Source organism: Chaetura pelagica, unplaced genomic scaffold (genome assembly GCF_000747805.2).
Source record: "Chaetura pelagica isolate M959 unplaced genomic scaffold, ChaPel_1.0 scaffold305, whole genome shotgun sequence".
NCBI lineage: Eukaryota > Metazoa > Chordata > Aves > Apodiformes > Apodidae > Chaetura > Chaetura pelagica.
Genome location: NW_009953512.1, coordinates 989,785 through 1,011,776, shown reverse-complemented (window position 1 = coordinate 1,011,776; position 21,992 = coordinate 989,785). Strand labels below are relative to the sequence as shown.

General features: G+C 44.1%; 1 protein-coding gene across 1 annotated transcript in view; it reads left to right on the top strand.

The window, feature by feature from the left end:
* Positions 1 to 21,992, top strand: part of EXOC6B (exocyst complex component 6B) — a 273,905-nt gene that overhangs the window by 71,024 nt on the left and 180,889 nt on the right. Inside the window, exon 8 of the mRNA XM_009999464.1 lies at positions 11,313 to 11,335. Within this exon, the coding sequence (XP_009997766.1) occupies positions 11,313 to 11,335 (23 nt within the window). The remainder of the gene's footprint in view (positions 1 to 11,312; positions 11,336 to 21,992) is intronic.

Sequence of the window (21,992 nt, the reverse complement as noted above, 5' to 3'; positions counted from 1 at the left end):
TTGTTCAGCCTGGAGAAGAGAAGGCTCCAGGGAGATCTTAGAGCACCTTCCAGTGCCTGAAGGGGCTCCAGAAAAGCTTGGGAGGGACTTGAGACAAGGGCAGGCAGTGACAGGACAAGAGGGAATGCTTTCAAGCTGAAAGAGGGGAGATTTAGATCTTAAAAAGAAATTCTGGGCTGTGAGGCTGGTGAGACCCTGGCCCAGGTTGCCCAGAGAAGCTGTGGCTGCCCCATCCCTGGCAGTGTTGAAGGGCAGGTTGGATGGGGCTTGGAGCAACCTGGGCCGGTGGCACTAGATGGGCTTTCAGGTGCCTTCCAACCCAAACCATTCTGTGATTCTATGATCTACTGGACTAGAAGTGCCTCGCTGTCCTGCCTGACCCTTCATTGCAGGGTCCTGCAAAGGGACAAGTGTTTTGCATGTCTGTGATACAATCACCCCCTTTGCAGTGCAGAGTGAGATGCCATTGAACAACTTTTTGTTTTTCAGTTCTACATTTCCACAGGGAAAAAAAATAAAAATCCCTTCCTTTTGCTGGAGGAACAATCCATTGGGCTGTTTTACCCTTAATATGCTTAAAAAAAGAACTCACTCATCATTTAACCAGCCATTGATTTCTTCATGTACCCTCTTGCTTCCCAAAGAAGCTATCTACACATCCTAACACCAGATTTTTATTTGTCAGCTTGAGCTTTTCTCTTTATTCCATTTGTCATGTTCCCTTTTTTAGCCTTTTTTTTTTTTTTTATAGCCTCCTTTACTTCCGTCTGAGCCAGGTTGCCTTTTAACTAGCGTGGCTGCCTCTTTCAGTTGTGGGATTGTGGCTTTTGGAGCATCTAGTTAAAATGTTCTTAAACAATTTTCAATTAGTCTTCATGTTTTTCTGATTACGTTTCTTTTTCCCAAGTGACTTGGCTCGTAATTGTTTTCAGCTTGATGGAACTCGCCCCTCTTTAGGACTCTGTGTGTGCATGTATGTATAGCTGTGTGTGTATATCTGTTCTTGGTAGTGCTGGTTTATTCCTAATTGGGATGATTTTTGAGTGCATTTAGAGTTGTGATCAAGTCATGGTGACTTTCAGGAAGGAAAAATGTGGGATATAACATGGCTGCTGGTTAAAAACTCTTTCTGAATGGGCACTAGCACTGGGGATGATGATTTGGGGGTTTATTGGCATTTTAGCAAAGTTCTGGGCCCCTGACTTCAAGAAGGATCTTGAGGTGCTGGAGCAGGTTCAGAGGAGAGCAACGAGGCTGGTGAAGAGGCTAGAGGGAAAGTCTTACAGGGAGAGGCTGAGGGAGCTGGGGTTGTTTAGCCTGGAGAAGAGGAGACTCAGGAGGGACCTTCTCACTCTCTACAACTACCTGAAGGGAGATTGCAGACGGGTGGGGTTGGGCTCTTTTTCCAGGCAACTAGCAACAAGACAAGAGGACCTGGCCTGAAGCTGCTCCAGGGGAGCTTTAGTTGAGTATTAGGAAGTCCTTCCTCACAGAGAAGGTGATTAGACATTGGGATGGACTTCCCAGGGAAGTGGTGGAGGCACCATCCCTGGAGGTGTTCAAGCAAAGACTGGATGTGGCACTTAGTGCCATGGTCTGGAGATGTGGTGGTGTTGGGTCATAGGCTGGACTTGATCTTAAAGGTCTTTTCCAGCCTTGGTGATTTTGTGATTCTGTACTGAAGAGACTTCATCTCCAGCCCTTTGATGTCTGAGGGACCTCAGCTCCTGCTGAGCTTTGCAGGTGGTGCATTAATATCCCAAAGGTTAGTGCCACGTTAGCTCAGGAGTGATGTAGAAAGAGAAATGCTGCCTTCACACCAGCTTTGGAAGTGCTGTTGTCCATGTCAGAGTGGAGTTAGTGAGTTTCCAGGTGAGACAGAAGAAACAGCATTGCCTTGTGTGTATTCTGCAAAGTTGATGGAGGAGGCACTACCTGGTAGGAAGGTGGAAATTTTGTATGAATGAACTGGAAAAGTGGAGGAAAGCCCAAGTTACTGTGGAATGTCACGGCAAGATAACTGCAGGCTGGCCCAAGTCCAGTATTGGGGCACTTGGAGATCTTTCCTGTTACCTTCACAGGAGAACATTTGTGGTGGAGAGAGCAAGAGAGGGCTTGGACATGGAGGTGAGGCAGGGAAAACATCCAGGAGAACCAACATGCAACAGCCACCCATGGGACAAGGGCCTTAACCTCCCTTCCACCACCACAGCCCTGCTGAGGTGTCCAGCACTGGGGGCTGATGAGATGTCCTGCACTGGGCCAGCATTTCTTCAGAGCTGTGCACTGCAGATGACTCTTTGGCTGGATCAAGCTGGCAGTGTTGGGGATGGATTTGGAGGCTCTGATGGGAGGGACTGTCCCAAATTACCCCCCAGCTGACCTTTTCCTTGAGCTGGATGGAAGTGATCACTGTTGCAAATGTAAATGATCAGCAGTTGGGCTCCATCTGCAGCTGGTTAATTACCCGTTCACACAATATGTTGTTAGGGGTCATCTGGTTCCAGTTTCACCATAAACAGAAGTAAATGTTGAGAACATACTTTTCTACATCCAGTTTCACTTGTTGTGGATACTTGAAATAGTTTGCAACCCACATCTTTTGGTTTTGGAGGAGGGTTCTTGGCCAGAGAGCCCTGCGACCATTGGAAATTTTCTTTCTTTCTTTTTTTTTTTCATTTTTTCTTTTTCTTTTTTTATTTAAAAAGTGCCCTGGAGGTTGCATTGTAGGGACTTTCCTTATGCAAAACATAAAAGTGCTGGGTTTTTTTTGTTTTTTTTTTTTAAATTATAACCATATTTTTCATTAAAATCAGTTGGAGTCCCAATAAACAATCGACCCCGAAAATTTTCCAAATGTTTGCTGCAGTGCTGTTTCTATTTTTAATTATTTTCCTTTTTTTTTTTTTAAAAAGTGTTTTTCTTAAAAACACAGCTTGGTTTGTCATTTAAAGGAGTGACCTAGTAAATCAGAAAAAAATGCCTGTGTATATTGCTCTTTATTACAGAATAATTAAAACCTACTGGAGGTTTGAATGTAGGAAACTTTCTGTAGCAGCACCCGATGATTTCTGCCATTTGCTTATCGTGGGAACTTCTTTGTTACCAACTCTGCTCAAAGACTCTTCCAGCCTGTTTATACATTTGTTTTATATCAACTGAGAACTGTGTTCATATAGAGGGAGATGTTGAAAACTCTGCAAACTAGCTGTGAGGCACAGGAATTTGGGATTTTAGGCTTTGGTTTTTTCAGACCTCATTTAAAGTTTTATTGTTTTCTTGGTACCTTGTACAAGATGTATTAAATACAATGACACAAAAAAAACCCCCACAGCTAAAGAAGGACAAATCCAACTTTAGCATCAAAAGTTGTCATATCTGCTTTATACAAAACAAGTTGTCTTTGTTAAATATTTATGGTTAACATCTTTTATTGTGAGATGGAGATTGAAGAGTATTACAAGATATTTTGGCTCTGCCAAGTGTCTGATGAAGATATGTCTTTCCAGAAAGAACTGGGTGCTGGGAGAAAGCCATGGTGATGGGGAACCTCTCTCTGCTGCAAAGAAAAATGGGGTGAGAGGAGGAAATGTGGAGTTTACTCATTTTTTTATGTTTTTCCCTTCTCCACCGGTCATTGCTGCATCTGCTCAGCTCAGGGGCTGAGCTGGAAACCCTGGTTTAGCTGAGGGAACCACTGGGACAGGCAGATTGGACTTCTAGATCATAGAATCATAGAGTCATTAAGGTTGGAAGGGACCTTAAAGATCATCAAGTTCCAGCCCCCCTGCCATGAGCAGGGAACCACTAGATCAGGTTGCACAAAACCTTGTCCAACCTGGCCTTAAAAATCTCCAGGGATGGGGCATCAACAACCTCCCTGGGCAACCCACCCCAGTTCCTCACCACCCTTGGAGTGAATTAATATTTAACCTAAGTCTCCCCTCTCTCAGTTTAAAACCATCACCCCTTGTCCTGTCACTGTCTTCTCTGATGAAAAGCCCCTCCCCAGCTTTCCTGGAGCCCCTTCAGGCACTGGAAGGTGCTCTAAGGTCTCCCTGGAGCCTTCTCTTCTCCAGGCTGAACAGCCCCAACTCTCTCAGCCTGTCTCCAGAGCAGAGCTGCTCCAGGCCTCTGATCTTGGTGGCCCTTCTCTGGACCCTCTCCAACAGGTCTATGTCTTTTTTGTGCTGAGGACACCAGAGCTGGACACAGCACTCCAGGTGGGGTCTCACCAGAGCAGAGGGGCAGAATTCCCTCCCTGGCCCTGCTGGCCACACTTTTGTTGCTGCAGCCCAGGACACAATTGCTCTCTGGGCTCCAGCACACACTGGTGAGCTTCTCATCAATTACCACCCCCACGTCCATCTCCTCAGGACTGTTCTCCAACCATTCTCCCCCAAGCTTGGATTTGTGCCTGGGGTTGCACTGACCCAGCTGCAGGACCTTGCACTTGGTGGTCTTGAACTTCATGAGGTTGGCACTGGCCCACCTCTCCAGCCTGTCAAGGTCCCTCTGGATGTCCACCTTTTGCCGGGTGCATGGGATGTAGAAGTTGGAGGACATGCTTGATGGGGGGCTGTCAAAGATAGCAGCTGAGCTTGTGGATTTATTAATTTTTCTTATCTATGAACACCAAAACCCTTGGCACAGCTGCTGGGTACGAGTGGTTTTGCTCCTGGGTGCCAAGCTCGTGTCACACACGTGTCTCACATGGTTCAAATAATACTGTGCAACCAAGCAAACAGTGCTGCTGGGTTTTGGCTCAGCAGAGCAGAGTGTGCCCAAGCCCACATTTGTGGGAATTTGTGGAGCAGATGCCCAGCGTTGGAGTTTCGTTGACATTTCACCATGGAAAAGTGCTCTCTTGCTTCTTGCCTCCAAAGGCAAGGAAAGGGAAAAGTGAATTTGCTGAAGTAGTTTCCATGTTGCTTGAAGCCTTTTGTGAATGACCCATCAGTGCTGATGGGATGAATCCACAGAATGATTTTGCCTTTTGTCTCTTCCCAAGTCATTTCTGTTGTGGGGGTTGTTTGAAAGTGATAGAAAATGTCTGGTTTTGATGGGCCCCTGGCACCTTCAGCTGTAGCACGTGGCAGGTGCACCATGTGCAGGTAAGGGTGGGACATCTCTACTTGATGTTATTGGGTTTTCATGTTTCTTGAGGGACATGAACATCAAAGTGGGTTTCTTATGGGTGCAACATATTTCAATTCACGTGTAGGTCTCCTCAGAAGGATGGCATTAATCATCTTAGTGTCTGTAGTTGTCAATAAATAACTTCTTAAGCCTGTGAATGGGTGAGGGTCCCACATAATGATTTTCTGCTGAGGACCAGGCACCCTTTGTGATAGGAGGTTTTTTGAGTTGTTTCAAATATGCTACGTGTAACTTCCCATACCTGTACATGCCCTGTCTTGCTGGTAGGAATCTCTGGGGTTTTCCTGGGCTCTTTCTACCTCCTGAGCTTGGTAGGGGATCTTAAGTGTTGGAGTAGCACCTGTACCCATTGCTTTACACAGGCTAAGCTGCCTCTGGCTATAAATGGTGGAAGGAATTTTGCCCTTGTCCTCCCTGTTAAAAAGGTAATTGGCTTTCCTTGGGTGACCCTGCTAAGCAGTGTTATCTTCTTCCCAGCTTTGTAAGTCCTTGGCACTGAGAATTTTCACTAGACCTCCCACAAGGATGGCTCTTGTGTCAGAGCCACTGAAATGCCTTTCTTGGTGGGTCCATTCAGAAGATGAATGGTTTTCTGAAATTTACATGAGCAATGGTTTGGTGACTTCTTAGGCTCTGAAGTGCCTTCACTTCTTTCCCTTTCCTTTTATTGTTTTTCCTCTGGAGCCTTTGCAGTGGGCAATCTTGACAAAACCAGGAATGATATCTCTGCCAAAACACACACAGAAGAGTAGAGATTCATTTTGCTAAAAGGGTTTGGGAGGAACCTGAGATGGCTTTTATGTTGAGATGGGTAACTCTTTCAACAACATCTTCATTACTTGCTGCTGAGTTCTTAATCATGTTTTGCTGAGGAGTCTAAACAATTTTGTAAGGACATTGTGATGCTTGGTGTCCATTCCACAGTTTTGCTTTTGACTTCTGTAGAGGATAAGCATCCATCAAGAGCACTAGAAGTTGTCATTGTTTCATGCAGAAGGGCAGTAGCATTGTTAGAGCCCAATAGGAACCCTTTGGTACTAAGAGCCTCTAGGGATAAATACAAATTTATATTGCTTTTTAAGACAGACATAACCCAGAAGTCCCTTTTAAATCAGAAGATGGAAAGATTGTTTTATCTTTGGTAACTCATTCCAGAAGACCTACAAAGTTAGTACGTGAGACACAGCTTGTCCATGTCTGTCCATCTAGAGTCACTTGTTTTCTGTGGCTTTGTGGTGGAGCTGGAGAGTTGATCTTAAGACAAGGACATAAAGGATCCTTTAATTGGTAGGACTGGTCATTTTGAATGGCAGTTGCCACCTTTTCTGGAGGGAAGGAAGGGTGAAAAGAGTTTTATGCTGCTATTGAGTAACCATATTGGTCCCAGATATGGTGGCTTCACGATTGTGGGAAAACAGGGTGTCTTTGTGGCAGAAGCAAAATGTGGGCAGTTGCTTCATTGGTCATGCTGTGAAGGGCTGGCTTGGGGCATGGGAATGGTTTTAGTCATGGACCAGATATAATGTCCCCCCCATGTTTCTTCTCCTGCTTAAAGATCTGTTCTTAATACAGACACACATAACTTGTTTACCAAAGTCTTTCACAGCTTGTGGTGAACAGAGGATGCTGCCCTGTAGAGCCCTCATATCCCTTAGATCCCTGTTTTCCCCTGGTCAGGTAAACATCAGTACCAAAATATTCCTGTAAAGAGGATCAGGACAGGTTGACCATTGCCTCATAGATAAGTACTTTTCCCAAATACTCACAAGGCAGTCTTCTCAGGAGCATGATATTCTGTATCTAATTGGACATTAAGCTGACCATCTTGTGTTGGGACTCCTAAAGTCCTGGGATGAATGGATGGTGTTTGGCCCTTCCTCCTGAAGGAGCCTGCTGTTGCACAGGGGTTGGGGATGAGTCCCTATTGCTCTCTTTCTTCTGGCTTTCACCCACCCACTGAACCTCTTCTTTGCTTAGGTTCTTCCCAATTTTTTTCAGATTTCAGTACAAAGTTCCCATATTGTGCTCACAGACCTTGCATCACTTCCTCAGCTCGGGTAGTCCCTCCTTACCAATGAAGACCCTTGTCTTTTCTTTCCCTGCAGAAAGCAGTGCTTATGTTGGTGACCTACTTGGCCTTCCTGAAGTACAGCTACCATTCCTGGTGTTCTCTGCCATTTTCTAGACCCAACCTGTTGATGTGTGGTGTGTAGGTTCACTTAGCTCCACTGAAAAGTTCCAGCACCTCTCTCTCAAAGGAGCCCAATTTGCTCTCTCCAACCAGGCAGGAGCCCTGGTCAGCAAAACGTGCTTTAAATTGGGCCTTTGCTGTTACCCTCGAGGAGAATTTATTGATCACTTCCCACAGTAGCACCTCATAAGCTCCAGGGCTCTTGGTTTTCATTCTGTTTCCCATTTAGCTTGCTGGAGTAGAAAATTCCTCTCCCAATTAGGAGAGCAGCCAACTTCCTCTTCGCGCATTGGGTTGCAGCATCCCTCAAGGTTCTTTTGAAATAAGTGAAAGGTTGTTTTACTCCCGCTTTTGGCTGGCAGGAGGTGATGGCTGACTCCAGGCTGGGCAGCTCAAGAGCTGCGACCGAGAGACAGAAATCCTGCCTGGTGTCTGGCAACTCCCAATGGTTGCTTGGAAGGTGGCTTCATATCAGCCTTCCATGGCCCTCAGGACTGGTGAGGGGACAGGGCACTTGCACAGTCACTTTTATTTCTCCACGTTGTTGCAGAAGTTTTTGATTGTGTCTTTTTACCCTTGTTTTGTATTTGTTGGAGATTTTTACCGGAGTACCAGGAGTAGCATTTTTGCATAACCAATCATTGCACAGCCAAGACCATAAAATCACAGAATGGTTTGGTTGGAAGGGAGCTTAAAGATCATCCAGTCCCAACCCCCCTGCATGGGCAGGGACACCTCCCACCAGCCCAGGCTGCTCCAAGCCCCATCCAACCTGCCCTTCAACACTGCCAGGGATGGGGCAGCCACAGCTTCCCTGAGCAACCTGGGCCAGGGTCTCACCACCCTCACACTGAAGAATTTCCTCCTAATGTCCAATTAAAATCTCCCATTTTCAATTTTTAATCCATCCCTTATTGTCCTCTCACTGCCTGCCCTTGTCCCAAGCCCCTCCCCAGCTTTCCTGGAGCCCCTTCAGGCACTGGAAGGTGCTCTAAGGTCTCTCTGGAGCTTCTCTTCTCCAGGCTGAAGGCAGACTGACACTACTAAATGGCTGAAGGACATGGAGAAGTTTGGGCTGGGTAATGTGCACAGCCTAATTACTTAATCATAGAATCCCAGACTGGTTTGAGTTGGAAGAGACCTTAAAGACCATCTCATTCTAACCCCCCTGCCATGAGCATGGACAATCTTCATCTTTTCAGCTTCTGAGTTAATTTTCAGTCCAGTTGTGATTTAGGTCCTCAAACAGCCTAGGGAGGGGTATGCAGCAGCAGGGGTGAGTTGTTGGGTCACCTGCTGGGTGGGCTGCTGCTGTGTCACATGGGTTTGTGCATTGTTACCTTCAGCCATCCTATTAATGCCAGTGCTTTTTAAGCTTGTGGTTATAGAACAGATAAATTGCATTACAGTTGTAAAAACTTCATCTGGTCTAATGAAACTTCTATTTTCTTCTTCTTTGGGATCTTTTTCTTCTTCTTTGGGATCTTTTTCTTCTTCTTTGGGGATCTTTTTCTTCTTCTTTGGGGATCTTTTTCTTCTTCTTTGGGGATCTTTTTCTTCTTCTTTGGGGATCTTTTTCTTCTTCTTTGGGGATCTTTTTCTTCTTCTTTGGGGATCTTTTTCTTCTTCTTTGGGGATCTTTTTCTTCTTCTTTGGGGATCTTTTTCTTCTTCTTTGGGGATCTTTTTCTTCTTCTTTGGGGATCTTTTTCTTCTTCTTTGGGGATCTTTTTCTTCTTCTTTGGGGATCTTTTTCTTCTTCTTTGGGGATCTTTTTCTTCTTCTTTGGGGATCTTTTTCTTCTTCTTTGGGGATCTTTTTCTTCTTTTTTCTTCTTCTCTGGGGATCTTTTTCTTCTTCTCTGGGGATCTTTTTCTTCTTCTCTGGGGATCTTTTTCTTCTTCTCTGGGGATCTTTTTCTTCTTCTCTGGGGATCTTTTTCTTCTTCTCTGGGGATCTTTTTCTTCTTCTCTGGGGATCTTTTTCTTCTTCTCTGGGGATCTTTTTCTTCTTCTCTGGGGATCTTTTTCTTCTTCTCTGGGGATCTTTTTCTTCTTCTCTGGGGATCTTTTTCTTCTTCTCTGGGGATCTTTTTCTTCTTCTCTGGGGATCTTTTTCTTCTTCTCTGGGGATCTTTTTCTTCTTCTCTGGGGATCTTTTTCTTCTTCTCTGGGGATCTTTTTCTTCTTCTCTGGGGATCTTTTTCTTCTTCTCTGGGGATCTTTTTCTTCTTCTCTGGGGATCTTTTTCTTCTTCTCTGGGGATCTTTTTCTTCTTCTCTGGGGATCTTTTTCTTCTTCTCTGGGGATCTTTTTCTTCTTCTCTGGGGATCTTTTTCTTCTTCTCTGGGGATCTTTTTCTTCTTCTCTGGGGATCTTTTTCTTCTTCTCTGGGGATCTTTTTCTTCTTCTCTGGGGATCTTTTTCTTCTTCTCTGGGGATCTTTTTCTTCTTCTCTGGGGATCTTTTTCTTCTTCTCTGGGGATCTTTTTCTTCTTCTCTGGGGATCTTTTTCTTCTTCTCTGGGGATCTTTTTCTTCTTCTCTGGGGATCTTTTTCTTCTTCTCTGGGGATCTTTTTCTTCTTCTCTGGGGATCTTTTTCTTCTTCTCTGGGGATCTTTTTCTTCTTCTCTGGGGATCTTTTTCTTCTTCTCTGGGGATCTTTTTCTTCTTCTCTGGGGATCTTTTTCTTCTTCTCTGGGGATCTTTTTCTTCTTCTCTGGGGATCTTTTTCTTCTTCTCTGGGGATCTTTTTCTTCTTCTCTGGGGATCTTTTTCTTCTTCTCTGGGGATCTTTTTCTTCTTCTCTGGGGATCTTTTTCTTCTTCTCTGGGGATCTTTTTCTTCTTCTCTGGGGATCTTTTTCTTCTTCTCTGGGGATCTTTTTCTTCTTCTCTGGGGATCTTTTTCTTCTTCTCTGGGGATCTTTTTCTTCTTCTCTGGGGATCTTTTTCTTCTTCTCTGGGGATCTTTTTCTTCTTCTCTGGGGATCTTTTTCTTCTTCTCTGGGGATCTTTTTCTTCTTCTCTGGGGATCTTTTTCTTCTTCTCTGGGGATCTTTTTCTTCTTCTCTGGGGATCTTTTTCTTCTTCTCTGGGGATCTTTTTCTTCTTCTCTGGGGATCTTTTTCTTCTTCTCTGGGGATCTTTTTCTTCTTCTCTGGGGATCTTTTTCTTCTTCTCTGGGGATCTTTTTCTTCTTCTCTGGGGATCTTTTTCTTCTTCTCTGGGGATCTTTTTCTTCTTCTCTGGGGATCTTTTTCTTCTTCTCTGGGGATCTTTTTCTTCTTCTCTGGGGATCTTTTTCTTCTTCTCTGGGGATCTTTTTCTTCTTCTCTGGGGATCTTTTTCTTCTTCTCTGGGGATCTTTTTCTTCTTCTCTGGGGATCTTTTTCTTCTTCTCTGGGGATCTTTTTCTTCTTCTCTGGGGATCTTTTTCTTCTTCTCTGGGGATCTTTTTCTTCTTCTCTGGGGATCTTTTTCTTCTTCTCTGGGGATCTTTTTCTTCTTCTCTGGGGATCTTTTTCTTCTTCTCTGGGGATCTTTTTCTTCTTCTCTGGGGATCTTTTTCTTCTTCTCTGGGGATCTTTTTCTTCTTCTCTGGGGATCTTTTTCTTCTTCTCTGGGGATCTTTTTCTTCTTCTCTGGGGATCTTTTTCTTCTTCTCTGGGGATCTTTTTCTTCTTCTCTGGGGATCTTTTTCTTCTTCCTTGGGGATCTTTTTCTTCTTCTCTGGGGATCTTTTTCTTCTTCTCTGGGGATCTTTTTCTTCTTCTCTGGGGATCTTTTTCTTCTTCTCTGGGGATCTTTTTCTTCTTCTTTGGGGTGAGGGTGAGCTGCAAACCTCTCCTTACAAAGTGCAGCTCTCTGGGAAATCTAGTGTGGGAAATCCTTTTCCAAAGAAATTTGGGGTGGTTGCCTTAAACACTGAAAAGAACATTTGGAAGAAGAGCTTTCTTTGAGGTGTTTTAGGAAAAGGTTTCTTTGTTGGGGTTTTGAGAAAACTTTTCTTTTTCTGATGTGAGTCTGTCTCCAGGGAATAGACCAGTGGGTGAATTCCTGCAACCAAGCAAAGTATTCTTGAAAAAGGTAAAAACTGAGAGGTTAGAGGAATTTTTTTGTCTCATGCCTAAAGATAATACCAGGGGACGATGGAAGACCCTGTTCTATTGACTATGAGTCAGCTCATTTTTAGCTATAGGAAAAAAATAAAGGTACCATCCAGTTAGAGGAACAAGGCTGGTTTCTTCTCTTCCTCCCTCTTGCCACCCCAGCTGAAGAAATGTTCACTTTTTCTATGTGGGTAACTGCCTAGAAAATTCCTGACTTCTTTAAAGTCAAAGCTGATGCTGGCTTGTTTGGTTGTGGGTTTTTTTTTTTCTTTTTTCCTTATTTCATTATAAAGTTTAATCTTGAGATGTGAAAGTGTGAGGTTTCCTCATCTGAGGCTGCAGAAGCTTTTTACTTGTCATAAAGAAATGCTGATCTATCTGCCCTTCATCTATCCACGAGACAAGTCTGTCTCTCTTTGGCATTAATGATTTATTGCTTTGCATTAGTACTTTGCCCTGATGGGAAAGTAAATCCCTGCTTCCCTTTCCGTTGCTGGAGTGAATGCTCAATGTGATACATTCACAGCCACCTCCTGTCCTGCAAACTCTTTTTTTTCTGCAACGCAACTCTATATTTTTATTTTATTAGTGCAGCCCTGTGGCTCAGTAAATCATCAAGGTGATGTCAAGAAAACTGTCTGAAAGGAATTCAGAGCTCTCAGTACTGTCAGGACATTAATTTGAGTAACTTTCCATTCTGGTGGAAGCATCTTTGGGTTGAGGTAGCTCTTGTGCAGGTACCTGCATGGATTTGAGATGGCATGAGGGATGGGAAGCCTTTTGGCAGGTAGGGTTGGTCACAGTCCCTCAGCACCCAAGGGAGTGTGTTTTGCTGGCTGTGCTAGGAGGTGGTGTGGAATATGAGAAAGGGAGGGTTCAGAGACCTTGAAGTCACCTCTGGAAGACCCAAGGATGTGACAGGGTAAGAACTGGTCTCTGAACTGTGGTTGATCTAACTTGCTTGTTTACAGTGTGGATCCTGTAAATAAGACATTTGTTTTTTGAGCTCTGAAACATAGAATCATAGAATTCCAGACTGGTTTGGGTTGGAAGGGAGCTTAAAGATCATCCAGTTCCAGCCCCTCTGCATGGGCAGGGACACCTCCCACCAGCCCAGGCTGCTCCAAGCCCCATCCAACCTGTCCTTCAACACTGCCAGGGATGGGGCAGCCACAGCTTCCCTGGGCAACCTGAGCCAGGCTCTCACCACCCTCACAGCCAGGAATTTCTTCCTAGGAGGAAGATAATTGCATCTAAATATCATGAAGTGCTTGAAGTCTTCTATAGAATTCCGTTAGTTACTCTTTCCTTAATCTTTTTTCTGCTCTCTCAAGGATTAAAGGAACCATCTCTTTACCATTCCTTGCTCTTTTTCCTGGAGGCAAGATGAGAACCTGAGCCTGGTTTCCAAGGTGAACGTGGAAAGTTCATATTTCATATAGAACATACTTTCCTCTTAAATAAGTGTCTGTGAAAGGCTACCCAAGGTGTATGTTTCAACTTAAGGAAAAAAGACTCGGCCGAGAAATCACCTCAGTCTTTCTGGGCGTGTTTCTGTGGCGTGATGCGAACTTTTATAATGTGTTTTTTAAAACACCTCTGGAAAAAGGAAAAGAATCAGACGTTTTACTAGCTGCATGCAGTTAACTCTGGGTAGAGCAGGACTTCAATTAGCAGAGCAGTAACCCAAGTCAGTGTCTGTAGCCTCTGTGACTTGGACGGAGTCAGAGTCTTTCACTTAATCATTTATAACTAATTGCAGTAGCTCTGCGAAGTCAATGCAAAACTTCAGAGTGTGCTTATACTAAGCAAGAAATTAGTAGCATATTTTTGCTGGATTTTTGGCATCTTGCCTTGCAACTGTGCTCAGATCTACTTTTTAAAAAAAATTTTTTGCAGTGCTGTCAGACTTGTGAGGCTGCTTCAGGAGCTGAAAATCAAGCTGTGTTAGCTCTGAAGCTTGATGGTAGCAAAGCATCCTAGCAGGACAGCCAGATTTTGCTTCATTTCCTTAATGCTCTTTGGTGAGTGCAGGGAATCTGTGATTTAGCTCCCAGAATAATTTAAATATGTAGGGAGGAGAAACAAAGTGTAGTGCAGAGCTGTCCTGGTTTCTGGTGTACTCCTGAAGCACCCAGTTGCCCATCAACTTAAATGAGAAGTTATTTGGCAGTCAGAGAATGAGACTTGAAGGCAGTCATGGGTCTGGCCCTTAAATGACCTGCAAGGCTTTAGGACAAAATTCCATTTAATATTTCTTAAGTGATTTCTATTGAAGTATCTCCAAAGCATTTCAAGAACAGCACTAAGAAGAGTTTGGGAGATGGGAGGATCTCTCTTTTCCACTTTACTTGGAAAGGGAAAAAAAGGCAGTTAGGAATTTATTTGGAGGATGAGGAGGTTCCAGATCCTTGACTATTTTCTGATTATTTGCAGCAGCAAATTGTTGGGGCTGTTCTGAGATGGGCTCTACCAGTCACTGTGCTAGGGGTAAAGAAAGGTTCTTTTTAGGTGTGATTCTTCCTTGCATTCACCCCTGGGAACTCTGGACATCACACTGAGGTCCAAGACTGCTGCACACGAGTGAGGAAAGCATAAAGGTTTCTTTTTGGTATGTTTTTGTGTTTTGTGGGGTTTTTTTGTGTGTTTTGTGGTGCCTGCAGTTCTGTATCAGGTCATTTTTCTTGCTCAAGTGTTCCAATTGCCTAAAAAAAACACCTGGTTTTGTGGTTCAGAGATGAATGTGACAGGTGCCTTGTTTTAAGGGAACAAACATCTCCATCACAGTATCAGGAGCCAAGAAGAGTGTTCTTCTCTTCCAAGAAGGAATGAGATTTGGAAGTCTAGACATGGCTTAGAAATACAGTTGAGCTCAGGTTCTTCTCATCCCTTTGCACCAAAGCTCTAACCAGTGGTCTAGTGGTTGGTTACTGCTTTGGGAAGTGGTGGTTGTAGGTCATATATTACCACATGAATGCATATTCCTACCTCATCTTGTAAAAAAAGTACGTGTAAATCCTGGATCAGTATTGAAAAGTCATAAGAAAAGGCAAATCTGATGAGTTGTAGGCTCAGGCATCACAGTCATGCTGTGAAAGCCCATGGAGTCCAGGAAGTGTTTGGAAAGAGAAACATGTGCTGGCCATGTCGGTTCTGTTATTCATTCATTTATTCATTTATTCATTTATTTATTTATTTATTTGTCTATCTTTTTTATTTTTTAAAATTTATTCCCCCCCTCCTTTTTCCCATTTGATCCATGCCCCAGTGCTGGGGTGGATGATACACTTGTGCCCTGTGCAAACTGTTGTTGTTGAAGATGTTCCTATAAATATCCCAGTGACCCTACTCTCATTCTCTACCATCCCAACCAGTGGAGTTACTCAGTCCCATGTGCAGACCACGTTGGTCCTGTGGTGAGGAATGTTTCCTAGGAACTTCTGAGGCCATGAAGTCCCCAGAGGAGAGCAATGACCAAGTCAGCCACGAGCTGAAGCCTGTCTGAACTGGCTTCCCCAACTGCTCCACTGAATGTTTTCTGAACACTTCCCTGTCACTGTTGTAGTTGCTGGTCAGCAACATCACTTGGGTTTTTGCTGGCATAAAATTTCACTGTTGCTGGATGAAGGTGGTGAGACCCTGGCCCAGGTTGCCCAGAGAAGCTGTGGCTGCCCCATCCCTGGCAGTGTTGAAGGGCAGGTTGGATGGGGCTTGGAGCAGCCTGGGCTGGTGGGAGGTGTCCCTGCCCATGCAGGGGGGTTGGAACTGGATGGTCTTTAAGGTCCCTTCCAACCTAAACCAGTCTGTGTAAACAGTAACAGTTGTGTTGACTGCTAATGACTTTTTTCTTATCTGATACTTTGCTCATGATAGAAAGTTATGTTCTGTTTCCTAACCTTATCCCTCATGGAGATCTCTCCCTACTGTTGCTTGGTTCCAGGCAGCACCAGTGCCTCCCCTGAGCACTTTGGGGGGTCACGTTCACACCTTGTGAAAAGCAGGTGCAACCCCATTAACTCCAGATGGAGGCAGAACAGTTGAAACCCTCTGGAATTTTGTCCTTCAGCTTCCCGTACCAACCTCCTACTGGGGCTAGATGAAAAGATATTGTAAATGTAATTTTTATTCTGATTGTTCAGTGGCAGGTGGAGTTAGTTACCTGCAGGGGAAGGATGGGTCACTTCAGCTGCACGTTGCTGAGGAATGAACAACGATGCCACACGCGTGCCAGTTACTGGGGACTAAGGGAAGACCTCCCAGCTCAATTGAGAGGCACTTTTTTCTTTTAAAAGGTATATAAATTAAAATTGGAAAAGGCTGGAGGGGAGGTGTGAGATTTTTCTTGTGTGTTTTTTGGTGTTTTTTTTTTTTTTTTTTTGGAGCTATGTTTTTTATCCTTAATAGATTTATAATATGCAGGTCCCTTTATTTGTTTCCATAAAATTAACTAGTAAATTTAAAATGGAAAAAAGCTGGTAATAGGAACCAGGCTATCTTTGCCAATGCTGAAATGTTGCTATGTTTATGAAAGGTAGACAGGGGCATTTTTCCCTCTGCCAGGTTTTATGCTGGAGTGCCACATGTTGGAGGGTTATAAAACTTTTACTAACGAGAAGTTGGAGGAATGCGAACTTTCTAATTGCCCTTTTTTTGGTACAGGCTGCTGTTTATTTTGATCTTTTAAAAATGTGATTGTAATTTTGAAGTCTGCAAGTTTTAATGTGTGGGCAAGAAGGGCCTGGCGGGGTGGGATGGAGGCCTCACCTGGTGGCCAGAAGAAGGGCTGGGGAGCTGGTAGGTGGCAGTGCTGGCTCCCTGGAAAAACTCCTTAGAATTTCAGTCCTGCAAATCCTGGTCCTATCAGTGGGCATTTTTTTTTTAACATTTTAATTATTTTAATTTACGTATTTTTTTTTCCTTTGAGCAAGGGTTGCTTTACCATGTCTATAAAATAGAGACAGCAGGTTCCTGCTGGGAGACTTGTTGGTGTCTTTGGATGAAACCTATGGATGAGCTATTTCTGGCAGTGTGTGTGTTAACGTTAGATATCGTAGCATCACACCATGGTTTGGGTTTTCAACCTTAAAATCATCTAATTCCAACCCCTGGCCATGGGCAGGGATACCTCCCACTAGCCCAGGTTGCATATCCTTTGCCTTATTTTTTTTTTCTTGAAAACAGGTTGTTAGGGAAGAGTGATTAACTTAAATGGATTAATTGACTATAATGGTCGAAGAGGGATTAAAGTGTAGAAGAGCTTCGTGGGAGCTTCTGGGAGTTGCTTGGTGCTTGAGGGATTGCAGCTTGTTTGTGCAGAGATGGTAGCTCCCTATTCCAGATAATTTAAATATGTGCTTCCCTCCCTCTCTTCTGTTTTTCCCATTGTAATATTTTTTTTTGCTATTACTTCCATGTTGTTGGAAGTGGTGGCAATGGTGAAATGGTTTGAAATTTCAGACTTTAAGCCATCGTAAAGTGCTTTATGAGGGGCAAGAAAGGACACCCTGAAAACTGGGCGTTTTCTTTTTCTTCTTTAAAATATTATTAAAAATGTATTTGATGGGGGGAGAAGCAGAACTGGGGCTTTGAGAAAAATGCCTCCAGGTTGGGCTCCTCTCTTGTGTACCACATGTTGCTCTGAAGGAAGTTTGTCACCAAAGAGCACCGCTGATTTATAAACCCCAATGATGACTTCAATGAATTCAGCTGAAATTCAAGAGAAAATCCTTTTGCAACACTGTGTCTGCGGGCGAGATGGGCTAATGTCAAACATCACATCTTCTTTGGCAGGTACTTTGGCCAAACATTTCAATCCAGAACGGTGGATTATTCTAATCCTTATTAAGGTGCCATAATGAAATCAACCTGTATGGAAAGGATGTAACACTTGTGAATGCCTTTAATGTAATAACCCCATGGCTCCCATTTAGAGTCAGAGGGAATTCAGAGGGAGAAGGAAGCACGCAGCTTTGAAGATGTCTCAGTCCAAAAAACCCTCTCCTGGCTTTACAAAAGTGATGTGGCTGCTCTGTAATGATTGCACACAAAGTGAGATGACAGGTTTCCAAGACAATGATGTGTTTTGTTGTGGCAAATTTCTCTATCTCCACTCAAGTGGTCCTCTCTGGGCAGCTGAGGTCCTGCCACGGCTCCTCTGCTGCTCCGTGTTGCAGTGGTAGTGAGTAAGGACAGTGTAGAGGCACAGCGTGCAATATTTTAAAAAATTATTCTCTGAAATATGCATTTAATTTGTGTGAATGCTTTATGTGGGCTCATGCTTCCAGAATTTATAAGTGGAGTTTATGAAATATTGCACAATGGGAACAAAAATTGCAGATTCAGCTCTGGCGAGTGGCAGTGCTGAACTTTTCCATTCTTGCTTTTTTCGGCTGGGATGTGGGAGACGAGCACGTTTTGATGGAGAGGAACAGGCTTCAAATAACCAAAAACTGTTGTGCTGCAAGAGGTGGTTCTTGAGGCCCGTCAGCCTGGAAGAGCTGATGGCTCTGGGGGTTGGAATGGCTGTGGATGTTGTCTCTTCTGAAGCGAGGAGTGAAGGGTAGCCTGAACAGCTCCTGTCTTCCAGCTGTGGCTGATTTCTTGGTTAAGGTGGAAACTTCATCCATATTGAGGTCAACAGCTTGTGCAGGACTTCTTTGGAATGGTTGAGTCAAACCTTATATTGTTGGGAAACTGGGAGGGTCATGGGGCAACACCAGTGCCCTTGTTCTGGCCAGTGACTTGCAAAATCATATCAAACTGAAAAATAGGTGGGATTCAGGCTGGTGGCTGGTTAAATCTTACTTATGACTGATAATAATCTCTCGATCAGCACCTGTAGGGGTGAGATCCTGGCTCCATGAGGGCAATAGTAAGAGTTTTCATTGAGTTTAATAGTTCAGGAGTGTCACTGTGTGGGCTGAGCTCAAGAGGAGTTAGCCAAGTCGAGCCCAGGATATTCTTGAACGGTTGGACAGTAGGTGGGTTGTGGGAGAGAGGGCTGGGAGGTAAGGAAAAGGAAAAGAACAGGTTGTGTAGCACTTTTAGGTCTGTATTTCTGACTGAAAAGTTCTCTGCAGTTTCCCTATTGGCCTTTAGAGGGCACATCATGTCCAGTAAATAGCGGATTTAGGGACTTGCCTGGTTTATCTGATTGAGAATTCTGAAGGTTTGCAGAGTCTGAATAGGTATAATTTCTTTTTCAAGACATAATTATAATTCAGCAATAAATCTGCTGCTTTAAAGATTGATGTTATGCCAATTTACAGAAACAGCATGAGATCAAGTCTCAGTTTCTCTGTGTGTATTTACAGTCTTTCTAGTTTCAATGCTAAAAATTATTATACAAGCAAAACTCTAATTATTGATGCAGGGAGAAAGATCTTGGGAACACACTGTGGTAGAGAAGGATTACGTAATATGTTGACTAAATTCATTTTTATGTTAAAAAAGACCACAAAAAAAACCCCAACATGTTTGAATTGGGCGAGTGGGTTTTAGAGAGTAATACTGTGTGATAAATGTGTAATTCCATTCTGCTCTCCTGTAATCTCTAAAGCCCCAAGCCTCAATGCCCAACAGTCTTTATCCTTGGTGAACGACTGCTTAGAAAAAATACAAACCTGTTTATCAGCAGAATATTGCCCAGTGTCAGAGGAATCTGTGAAATTAAGGAAACCAGATTAAATTTAAGCTCTTCTGTAAAGTAATTTTCAGTGAAACTTTTCCTATGAGGATTAAATGCCCCTTGATAGTCAACATGCTTGGAGAAGCAGTGGCTATTTAATTCACTGATTAATTAAAACCAGAAATAACAAAATGATGTTCTTCTTTCTTCTACTACTACCCTAAAGCTCATGGATGATGGAGAAGATGATTATTCTTGAAAAAGCCATTTAGTTCTTAACAAGAAAAGCTAGTCTTTGTGGCTCAGCCCTTTTGGCATCTGCTTTGTGGGTTTCTCATCAAAAAAACCATAGGGGTTATTCCTAAACAGAATGAAATAGTCTTTGTTCCAAGGATTTCTCTCTCTTTTTGTTTTAATGTATTTTTAAAAAGTCTTCTGAAGGTGGAGGCACTATTGCTGTCTGTGTTTCCCAAGAGATAAGAACTAGATGGTAGGAGTTTCTTGAGATTTTTGGGTTCAGTCTTTGACTGCTGTGATCCTTGCCCTGTCTTGCTGTGTAGCTCTTTGGCACACTGGTACATAGCTCTGAAGTTGTCCTTGTAACACCACCTGCTCTGAAGTGGACAGCAGTTTGGGTGAGCACCTTTAGCCTACCACTGGGAAGACATTTCTCTGTCATAGGAAACAGGACAGTAAGGTGCTTAAGACACCTCAGAGATTAAGAAGAAATTCTTTGCTGCGAGGGTGGTGAGAGCCTGGCCCAGGTTGCCTAGGGAAGCTGTGGCTGCCCCATCCCTGGCAGTGTTGAAGGGCAGGTTGGATGGGGCTTGGAGCAACCTGGGCTGGTGGGAGGTGTCCCTGCCCATGCAGGGGGGTTAGAATTAGATGGTCTTTGAGGTCTTTCCCAACCCAGAACCAAACCATTCTATGATTCTGTCTTGTAGTCCAGGAGGTTTTTCCTAGATGTGGTTGACGTCATGGAGCCCATCTCTCACGTGCAGTCATGGAACATGTTCTTAGCTCTCCAGTGGTGGAGGATGTTCCTTTATGCTGCTTATTGCAGCCCTTTGCTGTCCTTCATGCTCGTGGCCCATCTAACCCAGATTTCCTCTTAGTGTGATCTGTTGCATTGTCAGGGCACAGAGTTCAGCACCCATGAGACTCTGTAAAAGTGCCTTTGGGTGCATCTCAGAACAGATGAGTCACTGGGATGACATGACTTTGAGCTGTTGCCCAGAGCGTATTAGTACAAATTCTATCTCCTGGATGAAGGTTGGAACAGAAGATCTGTGCCCTTGCTTGAATTGGTGGAAGGCTGCCCACTGCTTTGATGCAACTGAGGACCAGCTGTGGAACTTGTTATCTCAGATTATCGTGAGGATGGTTGAGGATGGTTTCTGACTGCAGATCTGGACTGTGAATTAGTTCCTAAGCGTATCTGCTCTGCAGATCTTCCCAGATCTGATTTAAGAGATTTACAAGCTGCCTTGTGGAAAAGCCAAAAAATATTTTGTCCAGAACTCACCACTCACTCACTTTCTCCTTGTGTTTAGATGAGTCTTTGTGTGTTCCAGGACAATCGGGACCATCTAAGATAGGTGCTTTGAACATTGCCTGATTTCTAAGGATCTTGAAAAAACCCAAACCAGGCTGATAAATGGGAACAAAAGCAGAATCTTGAAAGGAAACTTATCTCCACGTTGCCTGACAAGGCCCAGAGAGAGGGTGTGTGAAACAGCAGTTTGGGAACTCCCACAGAGAACGGAATAAAAGGGTTTAATCTGAGGCCAAGCTACAAGGGTTAATGCTCCTTTCACTGTGTAACTTTGTGAGGGTCAAGGCAAATAAGTGTGGAGTGGAGTTCCAAGCACCAAGGAGCTACACTCTGTGTTTGCCATCCTGGCTGAGTCAACAACCTGTCCTTAGTTGCAATTTTTGACGTGTAAAATGGGCTTTTTAAGCAGCATGTTCCTGAGAATACCAGTAACTTTAAATGGCCTGTACCCCTAGGCAATGGGAAGGAAAATGAGGGTAAAACCACTGAGAAATGTTGGAAATGACTTATGCAAACCTTTTTGTTTGCCTTACTGTGGGTTAGGAGAGTGCATGAGGGCCCTGTAGCGTGTCAGACCTCAGGCAGTGGTAGCTCCAAGCTGCAGGAGCAGTCCTAAGCATGCTCTAATTGTTTTTCCAGAATTACCCAGAGATCAAACCCTGAAAAGCTTCACAGTCCAACACGCCTTCAACCTTTTGTGAGGCCTAATCCGTGACTTCTTTTTGCTCCAAATTGCCATAGGTGTGAGAGTTGCAGCTTCCTTGGGCAAGGTCGGAGGTGCAGGACAACAACTGGAGAGCTGCCCAAGTCAATTTAAGGAGAGGTGAGGGTTGGCGTGTCCTCACTTGCTGCTGGAGCTGCCTGCAGGCTTTAGTTATTGAGCTGGGAATACTCCCATGTTGTGGGGAATGGTGCTGAGGGCTGGAGACCTCTTGGAGTTCTTTCAGCTGGAGGAGGATGTTGCCTTGGTGCTACCTTGGCTGCTTGCTGCAAGCTCCACTGCTTCATGGGGGTCATCTTTAGTGGTAGCACCAAGACCAAGCAAGTGTGGGATATAGTGTGTCCTTAAGTGAAACCTGACTCTGTCCCTTCACTTCTCTCCCTCCTCCATCTGCATCCCCTTCTGATGTTGGTCTCTGGGGAAGCCAGCCTTTGGTCTGGGTTTTGCTTTTTGAATAGTTTCAGTGAAAAAAAACCACAAAAACAAAAGTCAAACCAAAAATGCTTCTACCTCTGTCATGCCCTGACTGTCGGAGAGCGTGTTGAAACAAACCCTTGCTTAGAAAATAATTACTAGTCCCTGGTGCCTGAGAGAGTGTTTAAAGCTGAGGGTTGGTCCTGCACGGTCG